Source organism: Nilaparvata lugens, chromosome 12, assembly GCF_014356525.2.
Source record: "Nilaparvata lugens isolate BPH chromosome 12, ASM1435652v1, whole genome shotgun sequence".
NCBI classification, from domain to species: domain Eukaryota; kingdom Metazoa; phylum Arthropoda; class Insecta; order Hemiptera; family Delphacidae; genus Nilaparvata; species Nilaparvata lugens.
Window position 1 is genome coordinate 24,602,951 of NC_052515.1, and position 23,780 is coordinate 24,626,730.

The following is a 23,780-nucleotide window of genomic DNA, read 5'->3' on the forward strand; positions in this document are numbered from 1 at the left end:
CTCTCAACCTCAAAATACCGAGTTACTCTACGTTATTCTGCAGGGTTAATGCTGATAAGCTCTAATAAGTACGTACTCTACGAGTTCTCGACTTGTAAGATCCAAATTCACAAATTCTGAGATTCAAATACTCAACTAAGAGTACCAAGGGAGGATACCTACAAGAACAGTAACTACTTTATAAGTTACGACTTGTAAAATTTGAGTTGTTGAATTCGAAGCTCTCAACTTCTAAAAGTCAAGTGCATGACTTGTAAGCTTCAACTTCTCAGCTTCCAAAATTCAAATACTCAAACTCTGAGTACCAAGAGATAATACCCACAAGAACAATAACTAATCTACAAGTTATCGACTTTTAAAATTTAATTTATTAAATTTGAAGCTGTCGACTTATAAAATTCAAGTGCATGACTTGTAAGCTTCAACGTCTCAGCTTCCAAAATTCAATTTCTGAATACCAAGATATCTTGTAACTCGACTTGAACTTGACCTGTGAGATCCAAGTGCTTAACTCCTGAATCCAAGTTCTCAACAATTTTTCGACTAGTCAAATATTAGAACTTGACTTGTAAGCTCCTAGTTCTCAACTCCTGAATCCAATTTCTCGACTAGTCAAATAGTGGACGTGACGGCTACGCCGACGGTAGCTACGGACGGACGGGTGGCTACCGACGGACGGACGACTACGGACGGACCTGTGTCTGTGACTGACGACGAAAAGGCGAAGACGGTGGTGCACCTGATGCTGAGCTTCCGTCATCTGTGTGTGGTGACCGTGTCCCTGCCTTTGGGTGCGATGGTCATCTGCTTTGTCACCGCCTATATATTCCAGCCCGACGAGATACATGAGACACATTGTCGCGTGAGTACTGCATTTAATCTTCAATAATTCCACTAATCGAGAACAAGTCCAATCTTATTCATTCAACATTAATAATAATAATAAATAATAATTTCTCTGGTTGTTGGACGACACATCCAGAGGAGTTTATTCATAAATTCAGGAACATTACATATTATTGTTACACAAACAATGATAGAGAAATAGCATTCACAATTATTTACTTCCTCTATTTGAGACACCACTTCGTTTTCTCCAAAAATTTGTATAATATAATCATTGAGCTGAATAACTAACCGGTGGTAGCGCTAATCTAAGGTTGATTCCCACATTGTTTTATTGTTATAATCACTAAGCTGAATAACAAACCAGAGGTAGTGCTAGTTTAAGGTTGTGCAAAGGCTAAAAATAAACTTTCTACTGGTGATATTTTTCAAAGTTTTTCGATTTGTATATCATCAAGCTATCAAAATGAAAAAGTTTTCACAGGAAAACATTTTTTTCCCGATCATTACTTTTTGAGATATGAGCAGCTAAAGTTTAAATTTTCGGGACAACATTTCAAACTCGGTTAGAGATAAATCCATGAGATTTGAAGGATAAATTCTTCATGGTATTGTTGATCTAGTAAACAAAACTTTCCTGAAAATATTAATTTTTGAGAAAGTTATTCAAATTACCAAAAATAACTCAACTAAAAGTTATTTTTGGTAAATTGAATAGCTTTCTCAAAAATTGATATTTTCAGAAAATTTTTGTTTTACTAGATCAACAATACCATGAAGAATTTATCCTTCAAATCTCATGGATTTATCTCTAACCGAATTTGAAATGTTCAGTCCCGAAAACTTAAACTTTAGCTGCTCATATCTCAAAAAGTAATGATCGGGAAAAAAATGTTTTCCTGTGAAAACTTTTTCATTTTGATAGCTTGATGATATACAAGTTGAAAAATTTTGAAAAATATCACCAGTAGAAAGTTTATTTTTAGCCTTTGCACAGCCTTAAGGTGTATTCTCGAATTGTTTTATTGTTATAATCACTGAGCTGAATAACTAAACGGAGGTAGTGCTAATTTAAGATGGATTCCCACATTGTTTTATTGTTATAATCACTGAGCTGAATAACTAAACGGAGGTAGCGCTAATTTAAGCTGGATTCCCACATTGTTTTATTGCTAAAACCACTGAGCTACTGAGCTGAATAACAACCCAGAGATAGCACTAATTTCAGATGTATTCCCACTTATCAATATCAGTGTAGCCTACGTTTTCGATACAGTGAGAATATTAAACCCATACGTTCTAATGGATCTGTTCATACTCGATAGGCCGAGATGAGTGGAAATAGTCATTAGAACTCATGGGGATTGTATCGTTGTACCTTTGATTATGGATATTTTAACGTATCCATAATCAAAGGTTGTATGGGACACTGACCCTGCTACTGGTACTTGAGAATCCGCCTTTATACGATGAGATCTTTAGTGTTAGAGTGGACCTTACTGTTCAAACTTTGCCATGTCATCAAAAATAAAAAGGTAATTCTCTTCTACTGTTATTTTTTATTTTTTTTTTTCTGTTTCAATTGATCGAACAAATAGAATTGAGAAAAATAAGATTGTGGAAAGCCATACTTTATTCATATACAATGTCAATAAGTAGCCTATATTATCGAAATTTACTCTTTGATTTGTGTTCAGACTTAGTAGGTTGTGATCAGTTGTATTACAAATCAAGTAAATGATCAAATTCAAATATTTTTTATTCCAGAAAATAAATTTATACAATATTAAATACAATTGTAATAAAAATGTAATAGAAATGTATGGAATACCCCTACAAAGACTATACATCTGTGTGTAGGGGTGAGTTCCGGTCAGCCTGTCGAGGCCTGAATAAGCTTAAACAAATGAGCAATAAGATTTTCTAAATGATACCAACTATACGCTAAAATAGATTACAAATAAATTACAAATTAAAATAAATAACTAAAAAAGCAACCATTGGTAGTATACAAACTAGTATATTATACTTATGTATCTATGATTCCAGGTGTTTGAATTACCAATGTATAAATAAATAATAAATGCACTCAGTAGTAAAATCCAACATTCAAGTTAGGGAAAATACTAATAATAAAGACCAGCGAATAGCCCGGTGACTTCTCATCATATCATTGTTGAATTAATTTTCATTGAAAACAAAATTCTTGGATCGAATAAACTAGAATCCTTCTTTCTGTATTTTTTCATTAAATATATTCACCACGATGAAAAGTAATTATAAAGATAACTAATCGTACAACTTGCTAGAGATGATTATGAACCAAAATCCATTCTAGTGGAAAATGTATAATATATAAAAGATAGGTACTGAATTGGCACCATCCAGCAGAAGGATAGAAACCTCGTTTGGAGGGAGTAAAAAAGGACAGAAAACTTTGTTAAAATCAGTATTAGCCTAATTATTTTCATAGATTGAAGTGATCAGCAATAATTATTTCAGATTATTCTCATAAAAAATAATGAATGGCCAATTTTAAATTAATGCCCATTATAACTTATTGAAATATTTCTAAATCGATATCAATATATCATCACATAGTATTGTATCGATACATGAACATTCATATAAATAAAAATATAAATCCATTTAAAGTACCCTTTTTAAATAATTGTTTAGTCACAACATTTTTTGGCTATATGATGCCATTATCAAGAAACAATTGTAAAAAGGGTACTTGGATTTCTATTTTTATTTATATTCAAGATTAGCCCTAAATACAAACCAATTTTATGAATATTCATGTTTATTATTTATTTGATAGAGTCCACTCAGTGCACACAAGGAAAAACCGTGACATTTTTGAATGAATAAAACAGCAATTGATATTTAACTGTCAGTTTGTTGCAACAGTTTATTGCTCCAACTTTATGTAAATGAACACAGAGACTTTGCAACTATTTCTGAATAATTTCAAAGCAGAAGTTTGCGGTTAAGGTCTGTTGAGCAAAGTATAAGAGTGGAGTGACACGTTTGGTTTGGGTTTATTTTTACGCTTTCATGCTTCAGTGTTTTCGAATGAGAAGAAAATATCGAGAGAAAGAGAGAGAAGGAGATAGATAATGAGAGGAAGAGTTAGAGAGAGGGTGTGTGATTTGTTATTCGAATTGTAGCCAAATGTTTCTGTTTCTGTTGATATTTTAAGCATGGCTGGTTCTTTCTCTCTCCCACTCAATTTTTATGCTTCCCTTCTTTCTTGTTTTTGCTATGAAGTCTTATTTACATGAATGAATCAGTTGATATTTGTTGCAAATATTTAAAGTTTGATATTCTTTTTTGTGACCTATTGGAGTATCTGTTTAATTATTTAACAAAAAACTATTTATTCATTTTTTGTAACACTTTTGTTAATTGGTGAATAAATTTGATTTGATTTGAATTCTAACTTAAATTAATAAAATATTAACATTGAAGGCGTTTACCAGACAGTGTACTCCTTTTCAACTGAAATTAAGCTCAATATACTCTTCAACAAAGCACATAAATATTCGGATTCTAATATAACAATCCCATTTGAACTCAGAGGAATAATAGTTTCACTGTATCGGACACTGATATATGTTGGAATCTGCCTCAACAGTATTATATCAAATGTGAATCAATATCTCTCTAGTTAATACTGATACTCCACTGTTTATCTACTGCGAATCAATACGAGAGTGAGGTCCACGTTATAATGGCAGTGGAGAGAACAGCGTTTTAGTGAATATTTATGTGCTTTCAAAGTTGTAAAGTCCTTTTATAATCACTCTGTAGTTGTGTTGTGATGAAATAAAGGTAACCTAATAACTTTTAACCCTAAAAAAGTAAGTATTACGAATAATATGTTGTTGCAACACCAATTTTAATCAAATACTACCATTTAAACGTGGACCTCACTATATTAATTCTCTGTAATATTACTTTTCTGTGCTTTATACTTTCCGATCTGTGTTTTTCTGTAACAAAATAAAGAAATAAAAACACACATAATGTTGTCAAATTCTACAGTTTTATTTGGTACAGGACCATGGTCTCGTGACCACGCAAAATTTGACGTGTGTGGTCACGAAACCATGGTCTTGTACCAAATAAAACTGTAGAATTTGACAACATTATGTGTGTTTTTATTTCGACAGTGACTCAGTCGAATTTTCAACAAAATAAATATGACAGTATTATCTTGAATGCGAGTCAGCATCTCTAGTAAATCTCACTATTCTAGTAAATCTCTCTACCTATTATGAATTATTATATAGAAAGTAGCCTAATTATTTTAATGCTTTATTTCAGGTATACAACATAATCCCGTCAATAAGCGCGATCACAGGTGTGAGCCCGCAGCGATACCTGTGGCGCATCTGTGTGGCCTTCCACATAGGACCGCGCATCCTGATCGCCTCAGTCTACAGGTCCTACTACTCGGGCCAGTTAGCTGCCGCCAGTATACTGGACGCCAGTAACGAGGCAGTCAAGCGCCAGGGGCCGCTACTACTGGCCGCCTGTTACTGGCTCAATCTCATCGAGATAGGCGCGCTCTGCGGTGTCACCTATATTTCTAACCGCGAAAATTATCGTGAGTAGTCCACATCAAATCAAGTAGGTTCGTGTAGAATATGAAAAAATCAAATTATTCCCAATAATTGATGCAATTTTACAACAGTTATTATTCATGATGGTACATCATCTGATATGGAGAGAAAAATAAGGTAACCTTATAGCTAACCTTAAGCTAACACCACTAGAAAAGTGAGTATTACGAATAATATGTTGTTGCTACACCAATGTTAATCAAATACTACCATTTTAACGTGGAACCCACTGTAGTAACTCTCTAATATTACATTTCTGTGCTTTATATATTTTCTGATCTGTGTTTTTTGTTGTTGTAAATAGCTACGTATTTATGTATTAAGAGCGTAATGCGCGACTTTATCGCTCGCGCAAAACAGTTATGTTTTGTACAGTTATTACGCTTCGCGTCTGATAATTTTGCAAGAGCGATAAAGAAGCATTACATACAAAATTTTTTCTACAACTGCACAAACCTGTTAAATTACTTATAACTGGCGGAGTTAATAATAATTCGTCTTCACTGATATCCATTATCCATCATGGCTGCAGAACCGGTACACCGTACAATTACCGACTTTTTAGGTTAAGATCTGACCTACTTTTGGCGAGCTGCTTATCATCAGCTGATTAGCGAGCGTAAAGAAACTCTTCTGCGCATACGCGAATGATTAGCGAGCTTAAGAAAATCTACTGCGCATGCGCAGATGGTTAGCGAGCGAAAAAGTAGATTCTCCTTAGAAATAAGCTGTTTTACGAGGAGAAAATTGAGTATGTAAATTCTTTTTTACGCGCAGTTGTAGAAAAATATAACAGTATTATCTTTGAGTGTGGTCACGAAACCATGGTCTTGTACCAAATAAAACTGTAGAATTTGACAACATTATGTGTGTTTTTATTTCGACAGTGACTCAGTCGAATTTTCAACAAAATAAATATGACAGTATTATCTTGAATGCGAGTCAGCATCTCTAGTAAATCTCACTATTCTAGTAAATCTCTCTACCTATTATGAATTATTATATAGAAAGTAGCCTAATTATTTTAATGCTTTATTTCAGGTATACAACATAATCCCGTCAATAAGCGCGATCACAGGTGTGAGCCCGCAGCGATACCTGTGGCGCATCTGTGTGGCCTTCCACATAGGACCGCGCATCCTGATCGCCTCAGTCTACAGGTCCTACTACTCGGGCCAGTTAGCTGCCGCCAGTATACTGGACGCCAGTAACGAGGCAGTCAAGCGCCAGGGGCCGCTACTACTGGCCGCCTGTTACTGGCTCAATCTCATCGAGATAGGCGCGCTTTGCGGGGTCACCTATATTTCTAACCGCGAAAATTATCGTGAGTAGTCCACATCAAATCAAGTAGGTTCGTGTAGAATATGAAAAAATCAAATTTATTTCCCAATAATTGATGCAATTTTACAACAGTTATTATTCATGATGGTACATCATCTGATATGGAGAGAAAAATAAGGTAACCTTATAGCTAACCTTAAGCTAACACCACTAGAAAAGTGAGTATACGAATAATATGTTGTTGCTACACCAATGTTAATCAAATACTACCATTTTAACGTGGAACCCACTGTAGTAACTCTCTAATATTACATTTCTGTGCTTTATATATTTTCTGATCTGTGTTTTTTTGTTGTTGTAAATAGCTACGTATTTATGTATAAGAGCGTAATGCGCGACTTTATCGCTCGCGCAAAACAGTTATGTTTTGTACAGTTATTACGCTTCGCGTCTGATAATTTTGCAAGAGCGATAAAGAAGCATTACATACAAAATTTTTTCTACAACTGCACAACCTGTTAAATTACTTATAACTGGCGGAGTTAATAATAATTCGTCTTCACTGATATCCATTATCCATCATGGCTGCAGAACCGGTACACCGTACAATTACCGACTTTTTAGGTTAAGATCTGACCTACTTTTGGCGAGCTGCTTATCATCAGCTGATTAGCGAGCGTAAAGAAACTCTTCTGCGCATACGCGAATGATTAGCGAGCTTAAGAAAATCTACTGCGCATGCGCAGATGGTTAGCGAGCGAAAAAGTAGATTCTCCTTAGAAATAAGCTGTTTTACGAGGAGAAAATTGAGTATGTAAATTCTTTTTTACGCGCAGTTGTAGAAAAATATAACAGTATTATCTTTGATGCGAGTCAGCATCTCTAGTAAATTTCACTATTCTAGTAAATCTCTCTACCTATTATGAATTATTAAATAGAAAGTAGCCTAATTATTTGAATGATTTATTTTAGGTATACAACATAATCCCGTCAATAAGCGCAATCACAGGTGTGATCACCTTGTGCTATTCCACCATAGCCACCTCAAATACAAGGCCCCGGCCTACGATATTGCAACGTCGCAGTGTAGGCCTAGAATCTAATACATGATTGGTGAAAAAGATTTAAAAAAATACCAGCTGATCTTTTTCACCAATCATGTATTAGATTCTAGGCCTACACTGCGACGTTGCAATATCGTAGGCCGGGGACTTATTAGAGGTGGCTATGATTCCACTCCCAAATTTATATAAGGTTATACTTTTTTCTAAATTACAAATGATCGCACATATGAAATCTATTTCTAAATTACACAATTTGAAACAAACGTATTACTCGTATAATCTTAGATATGTGAGTAATATGAATATGAGAAAATAAGAATAATGTTACAATATAAAACTTCTTTTAAAAAAGAATAAATTTGAAAATATACTTTGTGAACATATTTGACTGAAATTTTTTTGAAGTGAAGAACTATAAGACTTAACTTATTTCGGATTATGTGTAACCCTATCTAAATTTGGGAGAGAAATAGCACAAGGCACAAGGTTATCTTATTTTTTCTCTCCCTATCATTTTGATGTACTTATTTTATGAATGAATAAAAAAAGAATTGGTTGGTACAATAAATGTAAGTAGTTGGAATCAAATTCCATTCATCAAAAGAAACATTTTTCACAATACAAATACTTACCTTACTTACTCCTTGGCTACAGCTTATTCAGAGCCTTGGCCTCCTTCAAAACGCCTCTCCACTCATCTCTATCAGCAGCCTTAGGTCTCCATCTCCCGACACCCAGCTTCCCAATATCGTCCTCCACATCCTCCAGCCAACGCTTTCTCAGCCTTCTCACTTCTGGGTTGCTTCTGTAGACTTTTTCTGAAGACACTTGAGTCACTCATCTCAAAATAAGTTTACTTTTAGCATAGCCACCTCTAATACAAGGCCGCGGCCTACGATATTGCAACGCCGCAGTGTAGGCCTAGAATCTAATACATGATTGGGGAAAAAGATTTAAAAAATACCAGCTGATCTTTTTCACCAATCATGTATTAGATTCTAGGCCTACACTGCGACTTTGCAATATCGAAGGCCGCGGCCTTGTATTAGAGGTGGCTATGCTTTTAGTCTAACTATAACCGGTTAAATTATCGAGAGCAGTTATCAAATCAAAGTTAATTTGTTGAAAGAAATATGAAATAAATAATGAATAAATTCGTTACAAAAATTAATAAATACTCAAATATAATTTAAATAGGTAGTTGTCATCTTAGGCCCAAACATACGGGCACAGAATAGATACTGTGATAGGGGTGGAATAAACGCGACGGAATTCTGCTCGTATAGTGTTCCTCATAAGTGCAAATGCATCCTGTTAACTAGATGAAAAATTCAGTCACGTCTACTCCGCTCGTATAGTTCGGATCTTGAGAGGTTTAAGTCCGGTTGCACAAAAGCCGGCTAAATTTTAATCGTGATTATTTTCGCAAGAACCAATAGGAGAAGGCTCTTTCGAAAAGGTTTCTCTGATTGGTTCTCGCAAAATTAATCATGATAAAAATTTAACAGGATTTTTGCAACCAGCAGTCGATGAAGATATTTCAATTGAAAATTGTTTGAAAGGTAAGGCGTACACCAGTTAATCAAGACAAGACATGATCAGACACGTTTAGTTACAATACTTCGCATTTCTGCTTATGAAGACATGTCTAATAATTTATTGCAATGACTAATATCAGTATGAGTTGCATCATAAGCTGCAAAGTGAAGTATTGTGGCTAAACGTGTCTGATGATGTCTTGTTTTGACTAACTGGTGTGCGCCTAGCCTAATCAGTGAGTTGCGTCATAAGCAGCTATGTGAAGTATTGTGACTAAACGTGTCTGATCATGTCTTGTCTTGTCTTGACTAACTGGTGTGCGCCTAGCCTAATCTTTTAATATCATCTTGTTTCTAGAAAATGTATTGGATAGAGCAGACAATACAATAGTCGGGAAAGAAGAAGACAGGCTATTGCCCAAAACTTCTATATCCTAATTTTGTCTCAAATAGTCTAAATTTTAAGTAGGTTATGTTAATTCCAATTTCTACACCAAATCATCAATCTGAATCAAAATAAAAAAAAAAATCAAATTTAGATAGATTTATAATAAAACTTTCGTAAAAACATGGAACAAACTTCAACTGTTGAAAACCAACAAATAATTAATGTTGAAAAATAATTTTGTGTTAAAAAACAAACTTCAACTGTTAAAAACTACCAAATAATTAATGTTTTTTGTGTTTTTTTTTTCTAATTTTCAGCCGTACACGAAAAGATATTCATCTTGTTCATGTTGTGTTCGCTGAGCCACATGTTGGCAACACTGAAGCTGTTCAAGCTGGTGCATCCGACTATGAGTGGCAGTGAGAAAGCCTCCTATGCCATCAAGAAATTCCTGTTCGCGACGTCCATCGCCTCCACCATTGGCCTGATGCTCTTCTTTGCGAAGCACAGGCTGCTTTGTCACGATATGGGTAAGCTTATTATTTCCTATTCCTTGGTTCAAACGTCTCAGGCTCGATTGCATAGAAACCTGTTGAATTCAATCATGATGAAATTCCACGAGAACTAGAGTTTTTTTGAAAATAAGGTTTCTCTGATTGATTCTCGTGACATTTAATCCACACTAAAAATGAACAGACTTTTGTGCAGCCGGGTGTTGGGTGTTCCACTAAAGCCTATTGAATTTTAACTGTGTTTAAGTGTTAATTCAAGACATTTTTTCGCTTCTCTGATTGGCATTCAATGATCTTTTAATTACCGTTAAAATTTAACAGACTTTGTGCAACCGAGTCTTAGTTTGTTATTGGCTTCGTAGTTCATGTCTCTAATCTCTGTTCAAACACATAAATTCAGAATGTTAATCTTATACAGGGTGCGGCAGCTACGATTAAGCATTTTTTAGGAGTAATAAAAAGTGACTCAGGATATATAATGGAAACATGTTTTTATTTTCTGAAGCGGTTCAATATACCATTTATATTACTTAGTTTTTGAAAATTATGTCCTGAAGATGGCGACCGTTAGCATCAATACATTGTTGAAGGCGATCTCTGAAGTTTTCAGCAGCTCTTGCACACATATCGCGGGGAATGGCATTCACTTCGTCAATAATCCGCTGTTTCAACATTGCTAGAGTGTGAGGGCGGCCTTTGAAAACCCTTTCCTTCAGATATCCCCAAAGAAAAAAGTCGCAAATGCTCAGATCTGGTGACCGCGCAGGCCACCCAACATCACCTCTCAAAGAGACTAGGCGTCCCGGAAACATCTCTCTCAAAACGTCTAGTGAAATTCGAGCTGTGTGAGCAGTAGCTCCATCTTGTTGGAACCACAAATCCGCCAGCCCGTGTTCTTCAACCATCTCTTCTAATTTGGGTTGCAGAAAGTTTCTCAACATCGAAACATAACGTTGGGAATTCACTGTCACGGTCACTTCTTCCTCCTCAAAAAAGTAGGGGCCAACCACGCCAAATTGTGATATGGCACACCACACCGTCACTTTAGGAGAATGTTGAGGTCTTTCATGAATAATTCGAGGGTTTTCTTCAGCCCAGTAGCGAAAATTTTGCTTATTCACGCACCCACTAAGATGAAAATGTGCCTCGTCACTACTAAAAAAAGCTGCATGTGGAGGGATTTGAGCAAGCATTTGCTCACACAAATTTTGTCGGTTGGCGTAGTCTACTGGGCGTAATTCTTGAGCAATCATTATTTTAAAAGGATGAAACTTTAAATCGAAATGTAAAATCCTTCTTAAACTGCGGTCTGAAATCCCCAATGCAAGAGAATGTCGTCGAGCAGAGCGTTCCGGTGATTGTTCGAATGCTGTTCTTACCCTCTGCACATTTTCTGGCGTTCTAATGGACTTGCGACGACAATGTGTATTTGTTTTCAGTGTACTACCAGTTTCCTCCATCTGCCGAATCCATGACCGAATTGTGTTTGCATTCGGACGGCGTTGTTGCGTGGAATGTTGAACTGTCGTCGAAAAGCTCGTTGTGTAGCGATCACAGATTTATTGTTCTCATAATAAGCGCGAACGGCAAAACCACGATGAGCACCGGTCCAAATCATGTTGGCTACTGAAATGGGGTTAACTAAGAAACAAAAACAGACCATGTGGAAATTTGTAACTTTATCACAGCTGATGTGACAATGGAAACAAACTGCTTAATCGTTCCTGCCGCACCTTGTATATCAGTTTTTCTCAGATATAAAATCCATATGACCATACATCAGATCTATGAACTTTCACAGGTTTAAAACCAGTCCAGATATATCGAGCTTAGCGAGCTATTTCTTTTGGCTCCAGTCGTTGTCCGTTTGTGGGTTTGTTTGTATGTCCGACGATAACTTTCATTAATGTAATTCAAATTTTCAATACATATTCTCAGGACCAAGCCACATGAAGCGTTTTTTCAGGCGTTTAACACTGGCGGCGGATGAATCGGCAGGACAGGAAACTCTACGATTGGCTGATTATCAGTTGATTATGTTGGCGTTCGGGAATCAGCTGATAACCAGCCCATCGGAGAGCTTCCTGCCCTGCCCACTCGTCCGTCGTCAGTGCAAAAACGCCAAACGTTTTTATTCAATTCTTATATCTTATAAATCTTTTATATCCACTCTTATTTGGCAGCGTTGACTCATCTATTCCAATTTCCATTGGACTAACTATAATACTGTGGTTTACTATTATAATTCATTGCTTCTTGAACTATCTCTTGATATTCCACTGCTTTCAATAGAACAGCTGACGGAATATCAGCGGCATTTTGAGCGAGTTCTCTACACTTGGGGAATCACTAGTGTCTACCAGTATCATACCATCATATTTATGATACTACATACAGTATATGATTGTGTAAGTCTTCGCACACAATTCTAGAACAACTAAAATTAACTCGATTGTATTTTTCAGTTGGAGAATGTTTCATGTGTATTTTGGTTGTTTGTTGCAGCGTTCAGCTGGTTTGCTCTATGCGAATACGTGATCGCCAGCGCCAATATGGCTTTCCACGTGACCGTTGTCTTCGATTTTCCCGCCGAAAAGCTGATAGTGGCGCGCGGGTTGCATTCGATAAGCGGCAAAAAAACGAACTAACCGAACCAGTATTTCAGCACACTCTATCATCGTCCTCATTCTTCTTCTTCTTCTTCATCGTCTTTGATTTTCTTCTTTCTCTCTCTCCATCCAACGTCCGTCTTCTATTGCGTCAATTGTTTATCCTTGTTGAAAGAAAAGGTGAGAATTGTTTGGAATTGTCAGTAATAGGTGGATAATATGGGTGAAATAGGAAAAGGCTGGGTTCACATTTGTGTGGGTAAAGTTGGGAGCTTTTTATTGGGGCGGCCAAATGTCGACTTGGTTATAGATGGCCCTGGGAGTAAGTAAGTGAAAAGTGAAATTCAGTTACGTTACTGTAATGAAAACACAAGTTTAAATTGTCAACCACTTTTTATAAAGTGGTTGACCACATAGAAAGTGGTTGACAATTTAAATTTGTTTTTCATTACCGTATGGAAAAGTACCACAACATAACTGTTACGTTACTGTAATGTATTCAGTACTTTATTTTTTATACCAGTACTTTCAATACAAATTATTTAGGAAGAAAACCAGAAAAGTCATTAACTATTTCTCTCCCAAATTAAGATAATTTATTCAATAAGGTCAGATTTACTTTTCACCATTCAACACATTCTCCAGTCCAAAAATGTTCAATTTATTCTAATAATTTAAATGATTCTATGAGAAATAGTTAGTTTTTCTTCCTTTGGAAGATACTTAAAATGTATTGTCAATAATTATTTTAACTCATAAAATAATGGTGCAGATTTTAGGAAAAGGTTCTTTCAACACTACAGCCCAATATGAGCTTTGACCGCCTCCACTACAGCTCTCCACGCTTCTCGGTCCTCTGTTAATTATCTCCATCCTCTATATCCCATTTTTTTGAGATCGTCTCTCACTTCATCTTCCCACCTTATTCTCGGCCTTCCTCTCTTTCTTCTTGAATGTAGCCTCTCCTTGGATATTATTTTAGGAAAATGTTACCAACAATTAACCAATTTACATAATTTAACATAAAGACTCCATCATAATGTGGAATTGAAACTATATTAAAACCTCTCTAGACCTCGATTAAAAATAGTCTAGTGAAATCCACTTCAGAATGTCTGAATGGGAAGAGTTGATAAGTGGATCTCACCCTAGAAATTCCTATTTAATAGTAAAATTAATATTCTCATTCAACATGAGCCACTAAACCAATGTTTTTATTGATTCATACAATGAGTGCATCATTAAAATGATAGGGAGAGAAAAAATAAGGTAACTTTGTGCTATTCCTCTCCCAAATTTAGATAAGGTTACACATAGTCCGAAATGGAACCTTTTATTCTGTTGTTTGGTGAATTTTATATAGATTATTGTGGTGCTATTCATTTCATGCTCTTGGAGAACTTTTCTTATTTTACTTTAGCACTTGAGACTCTTCATCTAATACAAGAACAAGAAATACTCCTGAACGAGAACGTCTAGAATTTGAAATACATACTTTTCCCAATTCGAAGCTACTCTAACCTTACCCACAAATGTGAATCCAGTATAAATGGCAACTAATTTATTGTTGGTGGTGGAAAATTTATTCATAAACATTAATTCTTTATTGCGTGTAGAATAATAATAAATTTGTATTATCAATGGTCCTCGCGTTTTTAGAAATAAAAAGAGACAAGCAATACTAATTGCTCATAGGCAATTTTTACATTTCTAACATTTAAAATTTGCCCTAGTGAATTTTTTCCTAAAAATACTTCTTGCCCAATATGTTTCTGTGCTTTGTAGAGTAATTATTATATAATTACTATTACGCGAGTAATTATTATGTAGATGCTGTACTAGAGGATAAAGTTGAGAATGATAGGTATAGAAAAATGGCGGGTTTAGTCACTTTTATTCAAACCTGGAAATTTTCGCTCAATTGCTAATTTTTTACCCCTGATTAAGGCTGACAAAAATATGAAAAATAAATCAGATCATCATCAGTTTCATTAAAAATGTTTAGGTTACAAAAAACTAATGTTCAAAATTGAAATGAGAATGAAACCTCTAGTCAACGCTGCTAAAGAATAATAACTTTTCGATATTTTGGTTTTGAATTGCAGAATGTAAATAACTTTATTTAAAGTTCCTTTGATTGTACTTAGTATGTATTTTAAGAAATTGTAAAAATTCTGATGCTATGTTGTTTCCAATGAAATAGATGAATTTTATATTATATATTTCATTCAATATAATTTTATAATAACAATTCAACCCTACAAATTCGAGACTATGTTTTTTAATAACAACGTCCCATGTAAATGCGTTTATATCCATATAAATATGAATAGTCATACTATTCAATAATGATACATGAAGGTCATGATCCTTCAATGTATTCAAACTGTAAGTTTTGACAATTTGTAATTTGGTCTTCCACAAAGAAAACCATTTATTTTTTCCATTTTAAACATTTTTTTCTGTGCCATATAGTACCTATGTTGAGAATCTTTAAATACTTAATTCTTTTGGTTTCAGTTTTTTGAATCATTTATTATTTTTAATTTTAAATAATTAATTCGTCTAGCCTATATTTATGTCATGAGAAAATTGTATGAGAACTTGTTGGAAACTTCCGTTCTAGTCTAAAAGTGATGATTAAAAGGTGTGATTGTATTTGAAATCCCTAGTCTTCAAAAAAAAGAATCAGCCATTACTACTTATTGATTTTAAATTGTCCGAAATATCTATTGATCCGTTGATTGCACTAAACCAAAGAGATTGATCACCTTTTATTTCCATGCAAATTTTAATTTTTGATTTTGAGATAACTATATTATTTGAGTCATTAAATAACCAATAACGGATTCAGTTGAAGGTGACTAGAATTTGATAAGTATTGATAAAAATAGAATTTATATGAGATAAATAAGTGAACTTAAACAATCTCAATTTTTTTCATGTTAATGTTACACGTTTGTTAGGTACCAAAAATCTAGTCGGGAACTCCTACCAAGTAGAATAAAGCTGCGTTTACACCAAAGTTATGAAAAAAATGCTAATAACTTAATCCTTATAGATTCTGTTAGATTGAACGAACATAACTTATCATACACATGATGAACATATGTGTTTGTTAAGTTCCGTTCAATCTAATAGAATCTATAAGGATTTTAAGTTATTAACATTTTGTTGATAACTTTGTTGTAAACCCAGCTTAATAATGAAACATAATTTCATTATAGACAATCTTCATTGCTAGAGCAGCTTTAGATTTGTGATATTTTGCGTAAACTTAAAATAAACTATATTTATACAAATCATAAATAGGCCTATCGGGAATACATTTTTCAATTCAAAATACAGGTGTTTTATCAATTTCTTTCAGTTTATTGTACCGTATGTTTAAAATACAGTACCTATTAGCATTACCTACTATTATTACTTTCGTTTCTTATGCAGGAATTTTACATGGAATGTCAGATATAATAGGTAAAGTTTGTTTTCAGTCATGTTCCAAAAGTCTGCAATGTCTTACTCTACAATTTTATACCCCCAATAAATTGATTGACTCTAATAAAGCCAGCATAACTTCAATTACACCACGGGAATGTTTTATGTCAATAAATGTAGTAGTATCTTGTGCTTATTTCATTTGTTAGTCGTTATTTATGTTTCTTTATTATTCATGTATGTTATATAAACTTATAAGATTTTCATCGTCAGATATCTTCCCTTTTCTTCCTTGAAACTGTTGATTTGTATAATATAATCTTCCTTTATTGCATTCCTTTTCATGTCTTGTTTTCATACCTCTTTTATTGCTGTGCATTTGAATCAAGAATTACTACTTTTTATCTTATCAAAAGTAACTTATTTCACTTGAAATTACTATTTTTTCAAATATGTAAGAAAATTGAACATACCGGTACACTCTTCTTAATAATTTCTCATGAATAAGTATTATTTGTAAAATTCTTATAATTTAATTGAAAAGGATTATTTAATAATTTAATTTTAAAAATTGGATAATATAATAATCTATATTATAATTAATAATTTATTTTAATAATAATTTAATAATGAAAACCATGATTGAATCATACCATACAATTATTCGATGTTACCTAGTTTTATTTAATTAAATAAAAAAAGCATTCATAAGTCGACTCCAAGGTAATTAGAATCATTTTTATTTTACCTTGGTGGACTCTATGTATGTTACATTAATATTCATTAATATGTTACCATAGTTCCTTAGTATCTTAGTCTTCATTTCATAGTTTCTAAGGTCTAAAAAGTTTTGCAATTTATTGATATTTGTTTAATTTATTTCCAAAGCTCATTCGCGTTATAACCTATACTATTTCTCAAATTCTCAATTTGATTAATTATGCTTTCATTTGTATTATTATACTTATTAATATTAAGTTATATTTCACAGTATTCATGTGTTATATGGTATTAATGAACTTAAACTTGATATGGTAGCTTCATAGTGATAGAATTACTCTTGTGAAGCATTGTATACTTACTGTTTATTTCCCTTATAATATTGTTATTATTTACTATTTTATTATTTTAAAAGTTCCAAACAGCTATAAAATTATCTTATGCAATCTACATAAAGTTCCATCAGTTTCATAAATTTTCATTTCATGAAAAAAGAGATCAAACTACATTAATAATGTGAAAAACAATTTCTCACATATCACATTATTTTTGGTCGAAAAGATCGAATATCCAAATATTTATTAATTTCATAGGTATAAGAAAAGTGTTTAATATCATTGGGAGATTTGGCTTGGGAAATGAGTACCGTACAGCATGAATGAACAATTACTTTTTCTGAGTATAAAATGATCTTCCATAAGTCTATCCATTTTTACAAACTTTATTACAGATTGTGCAGCATTCAGTTCGATCTGTATTACTAAAAACTGTATTCTACTTTTTATACAGATTCAACTGTTGTATTTATGTAATATAATACACAGTTCAATACAAGAGGTTGTACAAATAGTTCAAAATTTGTTATAATCATAGTTCTTCGTGCAGCTGTTTCTCGAAAACAACATTATTTGTAAAAAGTGTAATCAGAATGTATATATATAACTGTTGTTTGACTGTAGATTGTAATTAAAATCAAATTTGTATGTGATTGTTCATTGGAAAAACTTGAAGGTATTGGATAGCTGTATTGTTGTCGTGGTATTGTTACTGATTAATAAATGGTCGTTGAAAAATAATTTCAAATGGATTGTACTATTTGTAAATGCATGATATTTATGTATACTATTTGTCTTTCTCAGATTCGATGTAAGTTGAAAAATATTTTTGTGAATAATTTTTTCAGGATTTTCAGTAATACCTACTCAAGTTTCTCATAATCTATTCAATATGAGTCATTAGTTCAACTGTGAGTTCTGATAAATTAATATTTCAACTTCTATTGCAGAAAAATATCATTAATTATATTGAACGGATCTACATTTTGACTTTATTAATGTGAGAGAAATTTCATTACTTCATGTAGCTCAAGAAATGAAATTCCATTCATTGAAACTTTCATAATTAGGGCCGGTTTCCGAGCTCGAGATTAGCTAAGTTCTAGACTTTACACAGCTGGAGTCAGAAAACTGGCTTTCCGAAACGGGGCGTAGTCATAGTCACGTTTAATAGTATATTTCGCACCTAGAGCAGAAAATGAGATTTTTCCGGCTCGAAATCGGTTTTCAAGTCCGAGGCCGTAGGCTGAGAAAATCTGAGGTAATCTGAATATCAGGAAATTGTCCAAGTATTTTTATTTTTTATTCTGATTTGTCTAAATAACCTAAAAGATGATGTTCAATTATGTGGGAGGTTGAGTTTATACTTTTTTATTCTTCAAAATGACAATAAGATGATATTATTATAAATGTTTTAATTATTGAATAATGAACACAAAAATAATGTAAAGTTTTTTGATCACCTTTCTTAGTTCCATGTTAGCGGCTGGAAAGGGTACTCTTTCCGGCCTAGGCCGGAAAGAAACCTGTTCTGACGTCAGACGAGAGTCGTCTGCAAACAATGTCTTTCAGATCTACGTAGGGACTGGAAAATTGCTGCTTTCTGTGCAGTGTGGCGAAAATTAAATTTCGAATAACTAGAAAATTTAACACAAAATAAAATGAAGGGAAAATTGTGTAAAGTTTTAGCTATTTTGAATGGTTTAGGAATGTTTAATTTTGTCAAGCAAAACGTTTCCAATTGCAGAAATGGGAAAATAAAGATTGTCATAAAAACTGCGACTACGCCCCGTTTCGGAAAGCCAGTTTTCTGACTCCAGCTGTGTAAAGTCTAGAACTTAGCTAAATCCCGAGCTCGGAAACCGGCCCTAAGAATTTTCTCTCCTAGAGAGCCCAGTTCTCAATAAAAACAGTTTGGGATATTCTTGCTTCCATTTTTCTTAAACAATAATATTGTCAATTCTAGAAAATTCTGATTAAATTATTTTCATAAATATTATTTGATTTTCCAATTTGAATCTTATGCATTGTCTTCTACATCTATGTGTATTTAAGATGGATTGTATTTGATGTTGTGAAGTAGAACTGTGGCAAGTGTTGAAAATTTAAATTTAGTATAATTAAGTTTTATTTTGAAGATGGATTACAGCAAGATTTGGAAATATACTGTAGGTTTGTCATGAGAGAATTGAATGCTATTTCGGAAGTAATAAAAGCTCATAAATTGATGGAATCGTATTATGTATAAACAGTTTGTACATAATTGGGAAAAATGCATTTCACAATCATACCATTTTTGCATTCTTCAATACTGTCTGTAAATTATGTAATTAATATTAATACATAATATGTTTTATTTTTCTGATAAAAGTACTGGATCTAAAGAAAAGATTCAAGAAAGTGGATATAAGGATAAAAGTGGATTAAAAAATCATAACATCTCTCATAAAAATAATATGAATTGAAAAAATTCAACGCTAATAATCGAAGTGAAAAATTGATAAAATTTTGTCAAAACGTGTCCGATTCATTCCTCCACTTATTATGTGATTTTTGGTTTTTCTACATCTTACAAACTTTTCATTGCAGTATAGCAAAAATTCACGCAATCCCCTTACAGTATAGGAGAAATTCACGCAACCTAGAAAAAATTCTCTTCCATTATTCCAAATATTGTGTTTTTGTAGCGTTTGTTTCCATATTACCATATCCCGAATCAACAAAAAATCTATAACGAATAAATAAAAACATTTCATTAACTAAGTAGTATATAAATTTCATAATCAGCTAAAATAATTCTTAAAAAAGTAATGTGATTAGTAAAAATATCTGCGATTTAATAGTTGAAACTAAAAAACATCGAAGAAAATCAATTTCTTCGAGTGTGATTTTAAAATTATGAAGTCAATTTTAAATACTATATACTTGTTTATAAGATATCTATTATCGAGCTGTAGCAAGTCTCTATATTTTTGCTGTGCTCAGCAATTCGTCGGATCTATAGCATGTTAATTTGCGACTTGAATAGTTTAGAATAATGTAATTTATAATATTGTATACTAAAACTAAGTAATATTGTATTATCTCGATAACATGTAAATAATTATATTTTTCTCAAGCCATAATTTTTAAACTTTTTAATAATATTAATGTTGTAAATAATAATCGATTGAATATAATCGTAATTGTATTGATGGTCGATTTAATTATTAATGGTGGTAAAATTGTGATATTCAACAATTTTGGGCAGTTACAAAGAATTTTTTTAACATCAATTAGTAAAGTTTTACTGTCAGTATTCTTTAGTGCGAATTGAGAAACTTTAGTAATGTTTAAAAATCCAGTAAATAACAAACTTTTGGCAAAACTTTTGAATAGAAAAATGGAATTTCAAAATTTTTCATTTTTGGTAGTATTAATCGTAAAAGAATCATTAAAGAATTTTGTTTAATTACATAGGACAATTTATTTCAAAGTTAAATTTGACTTTTATTAGATGCACTGAAATGATTTTATAAAAATTCACATTTAGTCGAAATAATGTATCTAGTCTCCAAAATTGTATTACTGTAACATTAAAAGAAGTAGGACTTTTAACTGTTTTATTTAGCTCCAATTGTATTGATTATTAGTAGTTTTTAAATATTACTACCATGATTATTTGATCTTTTTGGGAAAAATTCATTGTGCATTACGTATCAGATGAAGTAGATTAAACCTTACTTGATCATCTTATTTACAAGTCTTGTACAAAAGTTAGTTATATTATTGGCCTCTTATTTTTCAATGTTCAACTATTAATTAATTATTGTATTTTTAAAATTGATACAATGAATTCCCACCTGAAAGCTTCCTAGATGAACACCCTCCATACTATTAGTAGAGTCCATTATTCGTCAATAATTAGATTAGTAATCTTTTATTGCATAACAATCTAAAATGAACTGATTCAATTATTAATTTAGATAATATATTTTATTGCGATCAGCAATATTCAAACTTTTCCTCCTAGTTAGATAATAAATTTAAAAAATTAATAAACTATAATGAAACTTTCAATTAAATTAGTTTTAATTATTTGATTCTAGTAGAATATATCTTTGCTGTCGTATCTGTGTTGGATAAAGTAACAAGTATTGGTTTGTTTATTTTGTGTATTATTTAATGCTTTACGGATTGTTGGAGAGTACTAATTTTATTGTTTTTGTTGTTGTAATTAGTATATTATACAAAATTGAAATGAATTTTTCATGGATATCCTGGTTTTTGTTCATTGTTTTAATACAACCTTAATCCAACTTGTTGATGGAAGTGTAGCCTTCGGCTCGGTTGCACAAAAACCTGTTAAATTTCAACCGTGATTAAATGTCAGGAGATCCAACCAGAGAAGTCTTCTATACAAAACAGCAGTCTCTGATTGGTTCTAGTGACATTTAATCAAGAATTTAACAGGCTTTTGTACAACCGGGCCTAATTGTAGCAGTTATTTTTGCACTCAGGGACTCGAGTGTAGAACGAAAGACAAGATTTGCACCAATAAAATAAAACTCAATAAAATTCATTAATGAATTGACATAACATGTGAAGATAAATGAATGTAAAAGAAAATGAAACCAGACATTTTCAAAATAATTTTATTTGAAGCCCATGTCTACATTATGTTTTGATAATGTATGAACTTAATAATAAATAATAGGGTTTAGAAACGTGATGTTTTCTCTCATTTACAATGAATTAACAAATCTTCATCTTCAAAATATCTTTATTCTAAAGCAAGTGTCTACATTATCAGATGTTAATGTAAAGCTGCGTTTACACCAAGGTTATTAACAAAATGTTCATTTTTCCGTCCTTATAGATTCTATTGGATTGAACGGAACTTGACAAACACATATGCACACCATGTGTATGATAAGTTATGTTCAATCTAATAGAATCTATAAGAACGGAGAAATAAACATTTTAATAACTTTGGTGTAAACGCATCTTGAGAATTTCATGATTTTACAAAAGCAATAGGCTAAGTAGAATTTTTTAAACAATGTAAAATGCATCAATTTACATCATTCTTAACCATTGGGGACCCAACTAAAGTCTGAAAAAACAAACAAATTATCGACGAAACTAGTTGCTCGAGGTTTTATTTACATGGTTTTATAAGTTATTGACTTCGTCTTTTCACATCATTTTAAAGCACTGTACAAGTAGTGGTTTACTGTACAAGAACTTATGAGTTACTAATATTTTATCATGTCTTTACATCATATTGCATTTATACAAGTAGAATCCATCTATTTACAGTGCATGAATTTATGTACTAATTTTCCTCATTTATATTCTATTGAAGGCGGATTCGCATATATGAGAGTCAGTGACCGGTACAGTGAGAATATAATTCCCAAGAGTTCTAATGTAACTATTGCCACTCATCCCGGCCGAGCGAGTGTGTATAGTCCCATTAGAACTTATGGGAATTATATTCTCACACTGTACCGGAAATGTTCAATGATACTGCCTTATATGGGAATCTACCTTAATAGAATGCATTTACAGTAGAACCTCTCTATAACGAACCTCCACTTAACGAAATCCTCTACACGACGAATTTTTACCTGGTCCCATGACATTTTAGAGTTTTTGCTGCTTATTTACCTCTATTTAACGAATGTCGGACCTCTCAACAACAAAGTTTTCTCTTGACTTCAACATACAAAGTGTAGTGTGTATAGGAAGCAGACGGTCATTTTCAAGGAATTCTTTAGTTTCAGCAGAAAGGTCAATAGACTAAAAATAATGGCAATACAGTTAGGAAGAAGATAGAGTGGTAGACAGTCAAAAGAGGGTGAAACACAGGTCGGAAATTGAATGCAAGTTACTGGAAATTGAATTCCAAGAGCTTGTCATTATTGTAGACCAGGCAGGTGAACGACTGGACTTTCCCATTCTTGCTTTTGACACACATTTCAATTCTTTGAACTGACTATGATGATGATGATGATGACTGTGACGAACCAGAGGAGAAGAATCCGTCAGATCAAGAAGTTCTAGAGGCTTTCAAAATTATCAGGCAAGGATTAAAACTGAAAAATAGTGTACCAGACATGTCCAACTGTTTGAATATATGTGAGTCGTTTATCGTACATGATGTATTATTCAAATGCAAAATTCAACCGATATTGCTCACTTTTTCAAATATAAAACAAAAAATAGGAAACTTTTTGAGTTATTATAGTATTTATAGTGAAGTTATTGACAAAATAACCGTATTTTGCGTTGCATCTAATAGTAGTGTAAAAAGTTGAAAAATATTGCTACAGAGTATGTACTTTGATTAAACTCGACTAATAGTACAAATCAAGCTTTCTGGAAATAAATTGGTGAATTTACTTATTACGTTCTACAAATATTCAAAAAACATGTT

General features: G+C 32.7%; 1 protein-coding gene across 1 annotated transcript; it reads left to right on the forward strand.

Moving 5' to 3' along the window:
* The first annotated feature begins 48 nt into the window (after positions 1-48).
* LOC120353939 (post-GPI attachment to proteins factor 2-like) lies at positions 49-21,616 on the forward strand. The gene is made up of 5 exons (XM_039439496.1): positions 49-68; positions 613-862; positions 5,179-5,461; positions 10,066-10,278; positions 12,766-21,616. The coding sequence occupies exons 1-5, from the start codon at positions 49-51 to the stop codon at positions 12,906-12,908; spliced, it is 909 nt and encodes a 302-aa protein (XP_039295430.1). The 3' UTR covers positions 12,909-21,616.
* The last annotated feature ends 2,164 nt before the right edge of the window (positions 21,617-23,780 follow it).

Coding starts and splice junctions, on each gene's coding strand:
- LOC120353939 (XM_039439496.1), top strand. CDS start 49: ATGCTGATAAGCTCTAATAA. Junction 69..612: donor ATGCTGATAAGCTCTAATAA/GTACGTACTCTA, acceptor TTTCTCGACTAG/TCAAATAGTGGACGTGACGG. Junction 5,462..10,065: donor TTCTAACCGCGAAAATTATC/GTGAGTAGTCCA, acceptor TCTAATTTTCAG/CCGTACACGAAAAGATATTC.